The sequence below is a fragment of the Grampus griseus genome, assembly GCF_964374135.1.
Source record: "Grampus griseus genome assembly, chromosome: 17".
NCBI lineage: Eukaryota > Metazoa > Chordata > Mammalia > Artiodactyla > Delphinidae > Grampus > Grampus griseus.
Genome location: NC_139011.1, coordinates 34,021,942 through 34,035,321, shown reverse-complemented (window position 1 = coordinate 34,035,321; position 13,380 = coordinate 34,021,942). Strand labels below are relative to the sequence as shown.

Below are 13,380 nucleotides of genomic sequence, written 5' to 3'. Positions count from 1 at the left end.
ACTTAAGGATACTAAAATGAGTGGGAAAAAGTTGACATAGGTTATTTGTGTAGTCTTAAAGTACCTCCATCCAAATATTTAATAAAGCAAGAAAGAGTCAATTTACAGTGGAAAATTCCAGCAGATATCACCACCTTAGCCATGTGATGCAAGCTAACATCTCCCATAATACAGAATGACATCCCATATTCCTTGATATCATGCACTGAGGACATTACCACTCTGCGGTATCTTCCCAATTAATGCATAACCTCAATCTAATCATGAAAAAACATCAGACAAACCCAAACTGAGGGGCAGAAATAACTGACAAGTACTCTTCCAAAGAGATGAGAGAAGACTGACGCATAACCACAGATTGGAGGAGACTGCGGAGATTGACAACTAAATGCAATTTGAGACCCTGGATTAGGTCCCGTAATAGCAAGAAGACATGAGTAGAAAAACCAGTGAAACCCAAATAAGGTCTGTACTTTAGCTAGTAATATTGTACTGAAGTTAATTTCTTCATTTTCTTAAATGTTCTATGGCTATGGAAGATGTTATCTAAAGGGGAAGCTAGATGAAGGGTATATGGTAACTATTTTTGCAACTTTCTCTAAGTCTACAATTATCTAAGAAGAATTAACTGTTAAGAGAGCTGAATATCAGCAATTTCATATAGTTCAACTTAATATATAAATCAGACAAGAAACAACCAAAACTGACATGCTAAAGCTACACTAAAACCACATTATCATAACATGCTACAAATGTACTTGTTTGGGGGACAACTTTTGCATCAAGATCAGAGTCTGCATCAACATTCAACTCTTATATAATACTCTATTCAAATGATTTACAATATTTCTAAGGAAAAGCGTCAGGCGTCAACTAGGACTGGGAAGAACACAGCAATGGGTGGCACAGTTCCACTGGCTTTGTCATTACAAGGGACTGGGCTTTGGAACAGGCAGAGATTACTTCAGCCACCTTCCTTCATTCCCACTTCTGAAGACCTGCCACCATGAGGAACTCTAGCGGTTAGGATGGTCCAGGTCCCAACACAGAAACTACAGAACGGCAAGGTCCCCTCCAGCATCTGTGCTGTGCTTAGGTGGTGTAAGTTTCCAAGAAAAGGATCAGCAGGTACATGGATGGCTCAGGATGCCTGTCCTACAGCTGGTGCCAAGCGAGCACACTGTCCCTTACCATGGCACTCAACAGCTGGGCACCGTTGAAGATGTTCTCTCATGACAAGATAATCTCAGAGCAAATTAAAATACTAATCTCCAAAATTATATGCCATACACTAAGTAGCATTTACAGCTCCTAGTTCCACTGGCAAGTGACTGGCAAGTATTTCTCTTCAGAGGTGGATTAGCTTTCAGGCAGCTGAAGTACTAGCATGTTTATTGCATTTAACGTATCACTGAATGGTCTGAGTTAATCTAACTTCTAGAAGTAATTTACTCTTTAATAGGTCAGGCTTCTTTTCATTTCACAGCAGTCATTACTGTAATTACTCATGTGGTGTTCCCTTTAACTCAGTGCTACTTAAGGTTTTGCTGAGACAGAATATATTTCAACCCCACATCATCAAAACATACAAAAATGTTTTAAAATGGTAGATATCTGGCCTTGCTTTGTGTGTGTATTTTAATTAGATTTTATTTTGTTATTATTTTTTTTGGCTGTGCCACATGGCTTGCAGGATATTAGTTCCTGGACCAGGGATCGAACCTGGGCCCCTGGCAATGAGAGTGCCAAGTCCTAACCACTGGACCATCAAGGAATTCCCTGGCCTTGCTTTGCATACTGTCTAAATTGATTACTCATGTTAAATATATACTCCTACAGTTCTAAATTTGAATGAGGCCCTTAGAGAAATTCAGACCATAAGTCTTTGGAGAGCACCACAGTGATCAATGTCAAGGTCAGAGTGAGAATGGTTTTCAACAAATACAATCAACCAATTATATATATACCAAAGGAAATTCTTTATTGTAAACAAGATATAAAGTACAACAAAAGAAATATTGTGCAAATTGTAAATCACAAGGATTTTTTTTATTAAAATTCTTTTTTTGTTTTCCAAGAGTCCAAAGTTTTGATGGCAGAAATCTACACCCAATATAGAGAAAAATGTTAAATGGAAAGACATAATGACATTTTTCACTATATATTTTAAACAATTGACTTTTGTTTTACCACTGTATATATCATCCACTATACAAAACAGAATACAACAGAAATACTGTTAACAAAAGTGAATGTCCTAATTATTTTTCTACCTATCTACTTCCACATTCCCCCCCCCAAAAAAACTTCTATAAATTAACAGGACATTTGTCCACTTGTGAATAATGTTCACTCACTTTCTAATTCAATAAAGCACATGTTATATCCTCATAACATAAGGGTACTTTACTGATGTCCTAAGCCATCTTTTTGAAGGAGTTATCTAAAATTCTTAATATCCCTTCTTTACAATATGTGTTTTCATCTTCAATTTTTTTTCGAAACAAAGTGCAGTGTATTTTAGAGTCTACGGAAAACACATTGGTATACAACTTTCAAATCTACACAGGGAACTGCAGCCAACTAAGGTTCAAAGCATAATAAAATGCCTAGTTATAGTCATTTGTTAAACTTTTAAAACAAAAACGCAAAAAAACCCTGAAGCAACACTTGAAAGCAATTAAATTAATGAGGATTCCAATTCTTTGGGACCTCTTCAGCAATATACAGTTGCTCAATTCCAAACGTCAGCAACTAGTGTAAAAATGCTAGTTCTAGATATATTTAACAACTATGTCCACGAAGTTGAATGGAAAGACTAAGAATAGTAAACAAGATAACTCTAGGAAAGGATAATAATATTCGCGATAATACAGATCAATTTTACATCTCCATCTCTGTACCGTAATGTTTACTTCCAGTCTCTACACTCTTGAAACCAGTGCTTTTGGAGAATCACATTGAAAAGTTGGTCTCAAGTATAAATGGTGAAAGTAAAGTAACAAATTGTGCACACAAATTCAAAATCTGTGCTACCTGTGGTTGGGCTGACCTCACCTGAAACCTTCAAAAAATATTGAAAGGAATAAACTTTCTCATCTCTCTTACGTGGTAAGAAATGAGTCCTGCCACTCTTTGAGCTGCCTGTGGCCGTAGCACTTCTTACCATCTAACCCAGGCTGGGCCTTCTCCCCAGGCCGTGGGGCTTCTGCTTGCAGCCCGCACTGGAGGGCCACAGACTTGCAGTGGAAGCATTTTTATATCACCACTGGCTTCTGGCTGTGACCAAAGTTAGTCTGATTCTTTACCATCCGTCTGTCACTGTGTGGGAGCAGGGGTTGGAGGTAGGGTAATGTCATTTAACTTGCTCACTTCCATCTGCCAGTTTGGTAGCTTCTTGGCTGACAGATGGCGCCGGGCATGTTTGGTCAAATGGTCGCTCCTCATGAACCGCCGGTCACACATGGGACAGGCGAATTTCTTCTCACCTGTGTGGGTTCGTCGGTGTCTGGACAGTTCATCTGAACGAGCAAACCTCCTTTCACAACCTTTCCAGCTACAGCTAAAAGGTTTTTCTCCTGAAACAAAATAAGTCATATTATTATTATTATGCATTTATTAAGCCGCTGTAAGTTACATATTAAATCATATTTAAGATACTTTATTAGACATTTAAAGAATCATCATTTGAGAAATTAAAACAAAAACACCTTGATGAAATCTTTTAGAAGACCTTGCACTGGTAAATACCATCCACTAGAGTGGCTAATAAGGCAAGTTCTTCCTTAACATGCCTGGTTTACATTTGCGATCATTGCCAAAAAACCTTCATCCAAATTTCTAAGACTTAAATATGAAATAAGAAATGGTTGGTACCTGTATGCGTTCTCATGTGGGCCTTCAGATGAGAACTTTTAAAGTACGTCTTGCCACATCCTGGATGGCTACAGATGTGACTTCTTATCCTTGATGAGTCAATCTGAGGAGTGACTTTTGCTGCTGAAGGAGAAAACCCTGGAGCAGGGGCAATGGGAGAGAGTCTGGTGCCATTTGGGCTCACCACTGGAGGCTTAGGGTTCTGAACAACGGGCTGGGGTACAACAAACATGACGGCGCCTTTGGGCACCTGAGTGCCCATGAATACAACAGGTGGGCAGACGGCTGGCGGCTGACTGGGTGGAGTGCTGGGGACGACTGTTGTCACAACTGGGTTGTTTGCAGGGAGGGGAACCATCTGGCAGATGACGGGCATAGGTGGCACTCCCCCTGTTGATACTGCAGGTGGAGAGACTAAGACCGACTTTTGTTGTGGGCACATGGGGACCGGCTGAGATCTACAGATTACTGTCTCTGAGGAAGGCACAGAAAAGTCATAAAGTGCAGCACTTGCTTTCTCTTCAACACCTGCCACTGTGTCTCTCTCACGTTTGGATCTGTTTGGTGACACAGCTGCACAAGGTATGTTTTTTCTTGCAGTCTCAGCATTTAGGTGGGTTCTTCTTCGAAAAGAATTGTCCTGATAGTTAAGGATGCTGGCTGCTTTCACTGGGCAAGATCGGTGGTTACACAGCTGGGCATCAGCTGTATGACGAATCACACTTGTTGCCTGAGCCTTGGGGAGTTTGGGGGCAGGTACTGGGCTCTTCTCCTCTTTGAAAGGTGCAGCAGCAATGTGAGGCTTGGCAGTATCTGACAATGATTTGAAGTGTCCAGTAGATGGCGCTGGTGCCATCAGATTCGACACTTGAGAGGGTTCAAAGTCAGAGGGACTGTAAGGTGGAGTCAAACACTAGAGCAGAGAAATACAGGCAACAGCGTGAAGAACAGTAGAGTTCATTATATAAATTATAAGAAATTCTCATTTACACTCATCTTTAAAGCAACAATACTTACAAATGCTGGGACTGTATGAAAATCAGGTGTACCAGGAAGCAGATTCTCTTCCTCTGACATATCAGACACTGGAGTAACGGGTCTGCTTTCAATGTATTTCTTAAAATCAGACTTCCAACTGCAGCTCATTGACATAAGTGCTTCTACGGCTTCAAAGTCACTTTTCTCTGCAGTTTTGTTCCAGGAATACACACTCTCTTTTGATCTTTCAGAAATCATTTCCATTCTTTCCTCCTATAAATACAAAAAATTAAATGCTATAAGCATATTGTCATCCACATGACACGCACAGCAATGTGCAATTTTTTTTTACTATCTGCACTTTTCAAAATAAAACTTGAAATAATTTTTCTCATCCCCACTCTGATAGTAATACTGATAAAAGTCTTCCTCATTCTTCCTCTCACACTTAGGCCTGAACACTGATACCCTTGCAAGGTAAAGAGGAACTTATTACCATTATGAGGACCAAGGCCAAAGGTACCAATGCACTTGTAATCCAAAAAAGAACTGCTTGGCTTAGAAAAAAAAAACATTTTATATTCTTTCCAGAGTAGTCAACTGCAACAGGAGTCAGACAAAATAACTGAGGGAAGGCTCTACAAAAAAGTCATCTTTTTTCAATACTACAGGTATGGGGACCTGGTGGTCCAGTGGCTAAGACAACAGGCTCCCAATGCAGGGGGCCCGGTTTGATCTCTGGTCAGGGAACTAGATCCCACATGCATGCCTCAACTAAAGATCCTGCGTGCGGCAACTAAGACCGGGGCAGCCAAATAAATATTTTTTTAAAATCATTAAAAGAAACACTACAGGTATGGTATGAGATCTTTTCAGGTATGACTTCCTACTAGAAAAAAATAAACGGCCAAAATTTTCTTTTAAAAAGGCAAAGTATAGTGGACAGAGCTGTGGTCTGTTGATTTGGGTGTGACCTTTGGAAAGAATAATTTCAACTTCTTCATGTTTGTGTTCTCATTCACTGGATCTTACACTTAACACAATGGTTTGCTATGTGTAACTATGACCAGCTAATGCAATAGCACAAAAAAGAGATAATCAGAAAATTTAATATGCGACTTAAATTTGCAAGAACTCTGATTGTAAGAAATCTTCAATAGTCAAAATAGAATCTTATTTTAATTTTTTTAAAGAACTGCTCCTTGACAAAAATAACAGCACATGCCTTATATTTGAACAACTCCTTCTATTAGGTATTTAATGCTTCATATTAAAGTTCCTTAAACTGCACTAAAAGTTACTACCCTCCATCTCTCCAATTTTCCACCAATGTGATCCCATTCATTGGTCAAAGCAGAGATTGTGTAAAAACACAGAACAATTGTCTTTACGTGGCAAGGTATTAATCTCAACACTTGCTGAAAAAAACGCATAAACCCTTCGTACTGAAGCCTTAAGAAGCCATCGCTCTTGAAACATCGCTAACAATGCAATTGCATAATCGCGGGCCCTTTATGTAAGCTGCAACGGACAACGCATGTTGTGTAAAAGCCTCAAGACGCCAGTGCAAAGGAAAAAAGAGAAAAGGCAGGCAGCAGGGAAGAACAGTGTGAGCTGGGAAGGGCAGGGAGAAGTCGGGAGGGGAGGAAAGGGAGTGGGCCGCGAGAGAGGCAGGAAAGGGAAGCGCGGGCGGAGGCGCGGGAGGGGAAGGCAGACGAGGGGCGGGGGCGGACGGCGGGGGAGATCCTCGCTGGCTGGGACAGACGGATGGGGCCGCCCTAGCCTCAATGAGGCTCGCGGGTGAGTCACTGGGAACATTCCTCGCCGCTCGCACGTCCCCGCGTCCCTGCCCCCGCCATTGGCCAGCAGGCCGGGCGGCCCGGGCTGGGATTGGCTGGGCCGCGAAGGGCGGGGGAGCGGAGGAGGAGAAGGAGGGGGCGAGGCATGTGAACAAAGCGTGATCAGCGGCTGCTCCGGGCGGCGCAGGAAACCTGAACTGGGAATTGCCGCGCCGTCACCTTTCACCTACTTCCTGAGCCCGCGGGCCCCCGCCCTCGCGACGGCCCGGGGGAGGGGCCGCGGGCGCCGCCGCCAACCGCCCGGCAGTGCGCGCCCGAGCCCGCGGGGAGGGGCGGAGCCGCGGGCGCCGGGCTCCAGGAGCGCCCGCCCCTTCCAGCTCCCCGCGAGCCGCCGTTCCCTTAGGAACCGACAGCGGGGCCGGGCCTCACTCCCGCCTCTGGCGGAGGCCGGGACTGGGTCACTCAGGGACGAGAAGCTCCCCGGGCGCATCCGCTCCCGGCCCACCCCCAGCCTCCGCCTCAGCTGCCGGAGGAGGAGCCGGGTCCCCGCGGAAACCCGGCCCCCGCCCTCCTCCGGCTGCAGCCCCCGGGGACCCGGCCGAGCCCTCGGCGCTTCCCGCCCACGCCTCCCGCGGGACCTCAGACCACCCTGACTGTCCCCGAAGATGCGCGTCCCCTCCCCGCGGTTTCCGGCAGCACCGGCCCCCGCCAGCCGCGTGTCTCCGAGTTCCCAGACGTGCAGCCCCAACAGGCCCCGCTCCAGACGCTCGGCTCCACGGCCTGCGGCTCCCGCCCCGACACGCTGCCCCCGCGTCTCGCAGCCCGGTTCCCCCCGCCCACCTTCCCCGCCCCGCTGCTGGGTCCCGCTTCCCACCCTCCCATCTCCTGTCGCCGAGGCGGCTCCCTCCCCCCTCCAAGGCGTCCTCAGAAGGCGGCCACCTGCCCGCTCCCGAGATGGGGAGTCTCCTCCAGCCGTATCGGGGGGGCAACTCCCCGGTCCCCCTCGGCGGTCCCGGGCCCACGTGCCATCCCCCGCACCCACGCCGGGCGCCCCTCCCCCAGCCCCCGCTATCTGCTGAGCAGCCCCGTCCTCCAAGCCTCCTTTCAGAGCCCCGAGTTGGGGAGCCCCCTCTCCTCTCCAGCGGACACCCCGCCCCTCAAAAGCTTCTGGGCAGCCCCCTCCCACCCTGGGTCGCATTCCTTATCCAGACGGAGGCATCTCTCCCCGGCGCCAGGTGCAGGGTGGCCCCTTGTCCCCCTTCCCCTTCCACACCTCTTATTCTCACTGACAGGGCAGCAGCCCCCTCCTCACTCTTCCCGCCCCTCCAGTCATCCTCCCCCTCACCTGCTTCAAGTCTCCCAGCGGAGCTGCCCCTTCCCCTCATTACACCTTGAGCAAGACCCTCTCTCCTTTCGTCTCTAGCTACCCGCCTGCTTCTCCTGAGCCCCTCCACGACGCACACGCCCTCACTAATGCCGTCTGCAGGCGGGAAGCCCCTTCCTCTCCCACGACTCCACTGCAGCCTCAGTCCTCAGGCGAGGCTAATGTCAGGGGCTCGGGGTTCGCGACCCCGGGGGCCCCTCAGACTCAGCGAGGCAGAGTAGGGCCGGGGCATCCCCAGGTCACTTACTGCAGGCTGCTGGAGAGAAGCGCCGAAGTTCAGCATGGTTGGCTGCCTGGCCGCCGGCGGCGAGCTGACTGGCTGCTTGGCTGCCTGGCCACAGACGGACGCCCGGAGACACTCGACGCCGCTCCCGCCACCGCCGCGCTCCGCGCCGTCTGCCCCCTCCCCATTCAGGTAGCCGCTCCGCCAGCCCCGCGCCGCGGGCGGGGGTGGGGGCGGAGCCTTCCGCCGGCCAATCAGTGACAAAGGTGTGTGAGGCGCCGGCCAATGGGCTCGCGGGGCCACGCGTGATCAGCGGCTGCCCGGCAGCGTGAAGCTTGTGACAGTGGAGCGTGTACACAATCTCCGGCAGCGTGTTCCCTCGGCCCAGCCCGAGGGAACTCCCGCCGCCACCTGACTCAGTGACACCGCCCCTACCCCTCACCCACCCCCGCCTGCGGTCCCCTTCCCTGGCCTGGGGGGGCGGCGCGGAGGACCTAGACCGGAGGCGCGGCAGCGGCGGCGCGCCCAGGCACTGCGGAGGGCCGGCCCCACGTGGGAGGTGGGGTGGGATGCCCGCTCCGCCCAGTCCCCTCGGCGCGAGGTCCCATCTCGGGCCGCTGCGAGATAGGCGGGACGCGGGGTAGCCAAGCGGGGGAGGCGGCGGCTGCAAGCCAAGGGTCCGGAGCCAAGAGATTTGCATTTGGAAGCGCCGATCTCTTGCGCGTCTGGCGAGAAAGCGGAGCCCGGTGACCGACTGAGCTGCATTTCTGGAGCATATGCTGGGTTTTGCCTCGCTGAGCCGTGGGTAGCACGAGGGAGGGGCGGAGAGGGAAGGGTATCCTGTCATTGAGCGGACACCTGCTCCGGCGCCCCCCGCCCACGCCCGGGCCGCGGGAGCTGGCTCGCCCTCCTCAGCTGCACCGCCGGCAGCACTGCCCGCCCCCGTCCGCCCCGCCCATCCTTCCTCCCAGGCTGTGGAGAGAATGGTGTGGGGACTGCAGGAAGCCCCGAGAACTAGACCAATGGGATGATGGGGGGCCGTAGACCAGAGTTTTTCTCTTTCCCGGGAGCCGAAGCTCGGCTGCAGAATCGAGTTTTGAGCTCGGTGTGAAGTTTAAAGTGCACTCTACAAGCTGTCTCAAAGGCAGACCCTACCCCTCCCCACGCCCCCACCCCGGGCCAGGGCCTCCGGAAACGCCCTGCCAGGAAACTGCTGGTGGGGATGGGGCGGGGCGTGGTCTCCCGGGGTCACCAGGCGCCAGCCGAGGCCCGCCTGCGAGTGGGTAGCAGTGGGAATGCCCACCACGCCCGACACGGAACGCCCCGCCCCCGGGCCAGCGAAAGCACCAGCCCCCCCCCCGCCGCGCTGCAACCCCGACCTCCGACCCCGCTCAGAAGCGGTCTGCGGCCTCCGGATTGCGAGCCTATGGGTCTGTTATGGCTCCCTATTGGCCCCCTTTTGGCCATTTGGTGCCCGTTCGCAGCTGCTGTTGTTGGAGAGGAGGGTGGTGATAACGCGGCTTAAAGCAAACTGGAGATTTTATCTCCTGTGGACAGGCTGAACACGGGGCAGAAACCACTGCCCCTCCCTCGAGCTTTCTCACTGCTCTGTGTAACTGAAAGGCTAATGGAAGTGTCCTTTCTTTCCCAATAATCACAAAATTGAGTATAGACAAGGAATTAGCTAGGGAATTCCCTGAAGGTCCAGTGGTTAGTACTGGGCGCTTTCACTGCCATGGCCAGGGTTCAACCCCTCCTTGGGGAACTAAGACCCCAAAAGCTGTGCGGCACAGCCAAAAAAAAAAAAAAAAAAGAAACAAAGGAAAGAAAGAAAGAGAAAGAAAGGGAAAAAAGGCAATTAACTATTTTAGAAATAGGCCCAGGCTGGCCAACAACAGTAGTAGTATTAATAATACAATCAACCAGGGCCAGAGATGCTCATCACAGAGGGAAAGAGGACTCAGTGGCCCCCTGTCACTGCCGCTCCTGAATCTGCTGGCGGGGCGCCAGCCAACAGCTCAGGCAGCTCTTCCTGTCTCCTCTCCATCCCCTGCCCCGGCTTCTGTCTGCATCGGTGTCCCTCCCTGCAGGCTTCCTTCCGCCTGGGCTGTCCCATCCTGTTGATGTGAGCCTGAGGGTACTGGAGCAGCTGGCCCTGGGCACCTGCTGCAGCAAAGCAAGCTCCTGTCTGTGCCCAGCCGGCAAGCCAGCCTTCCTTCCTGTCAGGGAGCTGCCATCCTCAGAGGCCACAGTCGGCCCTCCAGGTCTGAACTGAATGTGGGCCCTGCTGGCATGGTGCCCCAGCACGCCGAGAAGCAGGGAGCATTTATGGCTTGTGGGAGTGATTCAAAACAGGAAAGAAAAGAGAAAAGGGGTAGGAGGAACAGTGTGGTGGTGGCACAATTCCTAGAGATTCAGAGAAAGATGTTACCCAGGCATCTCAGACTCAAAGTAACCAAAACTAAAGTCCTTGTTTTTACTTCTTCCCGTATGGGCTTCTCGTCTCCCATCCAGCCTTCACCATCTCCCCCAAAGCCCTGGATCCAGTTGGTCCCCAGGTCTGAGCAGTTTTGCCTCAGAAATGTCTCTCTTCCCTCACTTTCCATTTGTACCCCTCAACTGTCACTCTAGGTCAGTCTGTCATCAATTCTTGCTTGGGTTAAACAATTTACACTCTCCCCACCCAACCCCCCACCCCAGCCCAGCTGGCACCCCAGTGGCAAACTCTCCACACTGAAACCAGAGTGGGTTTTTTGAAAGTCATGATCCAATCCCTACTTAAGAAATGATCCTTTGCTCCTGTTGCCTAGGAGATAAACCTCATCTCCCACCCAGATATACCCTTGCCTATGGCTACATCCTCATTCAATAAACACTGTGTTGCTCGTTTATCCACTCCATTCAACAAACATTTGTTGAGCACCTACTATGTGTTGTAGGCACTGGGACAACAGCAATGAATAAGACAGGCCAGGTCCCTGCTCTCAAAAGGCTTGGACGGCAAGACAAAGACAAGTAGACTATATGTATAAATAAAAGCTCCTTCAAGATGGTAGCCATGTCATAATCATCTTTGTGGTCCAGTGCAGACATTTTAGGCAGTCAAGACTCTTTAATGGAGGAAATAAAATTGTAGGTTGTCTGTGAAGATTCACTGAGGTTATAGACAGAATGTGGACAAGTGCCTAGGCAGAAGTATGGATCCTTCTAAGCCTTTCCCTTAGCTTACATCATTACAGGACCAGGCACGGAAAACTGTCATCTTAAACATGAGTAAAAGAAAGTCCTAGGCAATAGTAAGCATTACTTCAATTAAGTGCTGACCCCTTCCTGCTAATGGTGCTGGTTTCTCCTTCAATCAGAACAGTGAAGGAAGGGGAAGGGGGGGGGCGGGGGTGACATGTAAAGATTCCTCAGTTCAGTTATATGGATATTAAAACACATTGTACCCACCAGCCATCTTCTCTTTGCTCCTTACAGCCAGTGGGTATTATCACCATTCATTCATTCATTCATTGCCCCACCATATGCCAGGCACTAGCTGAACACTGAGGAACAACCGTAAAAAAAGACACAGCTCTTGTGTTTCAGGAGCTTCCAGTACAGTGGAAGAAGTAAATAAGTGAGCCAGCCATTACTGTGGTGTGGTAAATGCTAAGAAAAGAGTATGCACAGTGTCCTAGGTAGGCGAGGAAGGAAGGGGTAAGGGAAGGTTCCTCTGGTTGACTTCTAAGCTGGAGGAGAGGAGAGGTGGAGGTGAAGAGTAGAGAGAGTGGTGGGGATTCAGGATGCTCTGAATTGTCTGGATCACAAATTTGAGAGTTAGGATGAGGCACTTAGGATATTAAGGGAAGCAGCCCCAAACATAAAGGGCCTTTGTGTGCCCTGCTAAGAAATATAGATGTGGGACTTTTATCTTGGGGACAGGGGGGACCTACTGACAGGTTTTAGCAATGATAGTATAGAAAATTCATTCTGGCCCAGTTTGATAATGGACCACAGAGGCTGGGGCCTAACACCAGTGAGAAGGTTTCGTAGCAATGTAAGCAACAAAGATGATGGTAGCTTAAACTATGGAAATGGTGGCAGGCATGGAAAAGCTGGAATAGAGACACCAAGAATCAGGAGGATTTGGTAATTGATTGGATGTGGGCGTGAGGAAGAGGGAGGTGTGGAGGAGGACTGCTGAGTTTTTGGCTTGATTCACTGAATGAAACAGGACAAAAACAGGACACTATTGCCCAAGAAAGGGACTGTAGGGAGGTAGTAAGTTAGGGTGGAGAGGAAGAAAATGCCAAATTTGATTTAGGACATATAAACGTGAGGTTACCTGTGGGACATCCAAATAGAGATGTCCAGGAGGCAGCTGGAATTTCAGGTCTGGAGCCCAGAAGAGAAGGATCTGGGCTGGAGATTAAAATTTGTTGTCATCAGGGTGTTGGTGGCATTGGAAACCAGGGGGTGAATGAAATCCTCTAGGAAGAGTAAGGAATGAGAGGTAAGAGAACTGAGGGTGGTCTTCTGGTGAACTACAAGCACAGGACGGAGACTAAGAGGAAACAGCCACATGGTGAAATACTGGCGAAGAGTGACACAGTGAGGACTTCTTTCATACATGCAGCACTTAGGATTTCTTGGCCTAATGTGACACAAAGTGGAGATGAAAGGCAAACGGGATGATTCAGAAATTGAAAGGGTCAAACAAATTAGAAAAAATAATTATCCCCTCTGATTGGTGAATATCATTCGTTATTTTCATTATACTAGTTACCATAGTTATTAAGCTCTTTAAAATTTTTTTTTAAATATTGATATGTTGAGTAGATTGTTTCTAAAGATGGTCACAAAACCCCTCCCATTCTGCATAATCTTTTCCAATGTGACTTTGCCATTCCTGCATCAAGAGGTGAAGTTTAATTCCCCCAACCCTTGATTCTGGGCTGGCTTTGACCAGTAGGGACCTGAGTGGTACTATGGGACTTCATGCCTAGGTTTTAAGAAGGGTTTGAATTTCCTAGTTTTACCCTCTTGGAAATCAGCCACTAGGCAGAGGAGCTTATTAGGCTAGGCTAACTTACTGAATAAAGAGAGAACATTTGAAGGGAGAATGGCCACGTGGA

The 13,380-nt window shown here is 49.3% G+C and overlaps 1 protein-coding gene across 1 annotated transcript; it reads right to left on the bottom strand.

Moving 5' to 3' along the window:
- Positions 1-1,966: 1,966 nt before the first annotated feature.
- On the bottom strand, positions 1,967-8,423 carry KLF10 (KLF transcription factor 10). The gene is made up of 4 exons (XM_082674732.1): positions 8,285-8,423; positions 4,894-5,127; positions 3,877-4,789; positions 1,967-3,578 (listed from the first exon to the last, which is right to left on the bottom strand). Exons 1-4 carry the CDS (start codon positions 8,318-8,320, stop codon positions 3,319-3,321), a joined length of 1,443 nt encoding a protein of 480 aa, XP_082530858.1. The 5' UTR covers positions 8,321-8,423; the 3' UTR covers positions 1,967-3,318.
- Positions 8,424-13,380: the final 4,957 nt, after the last annotated feature.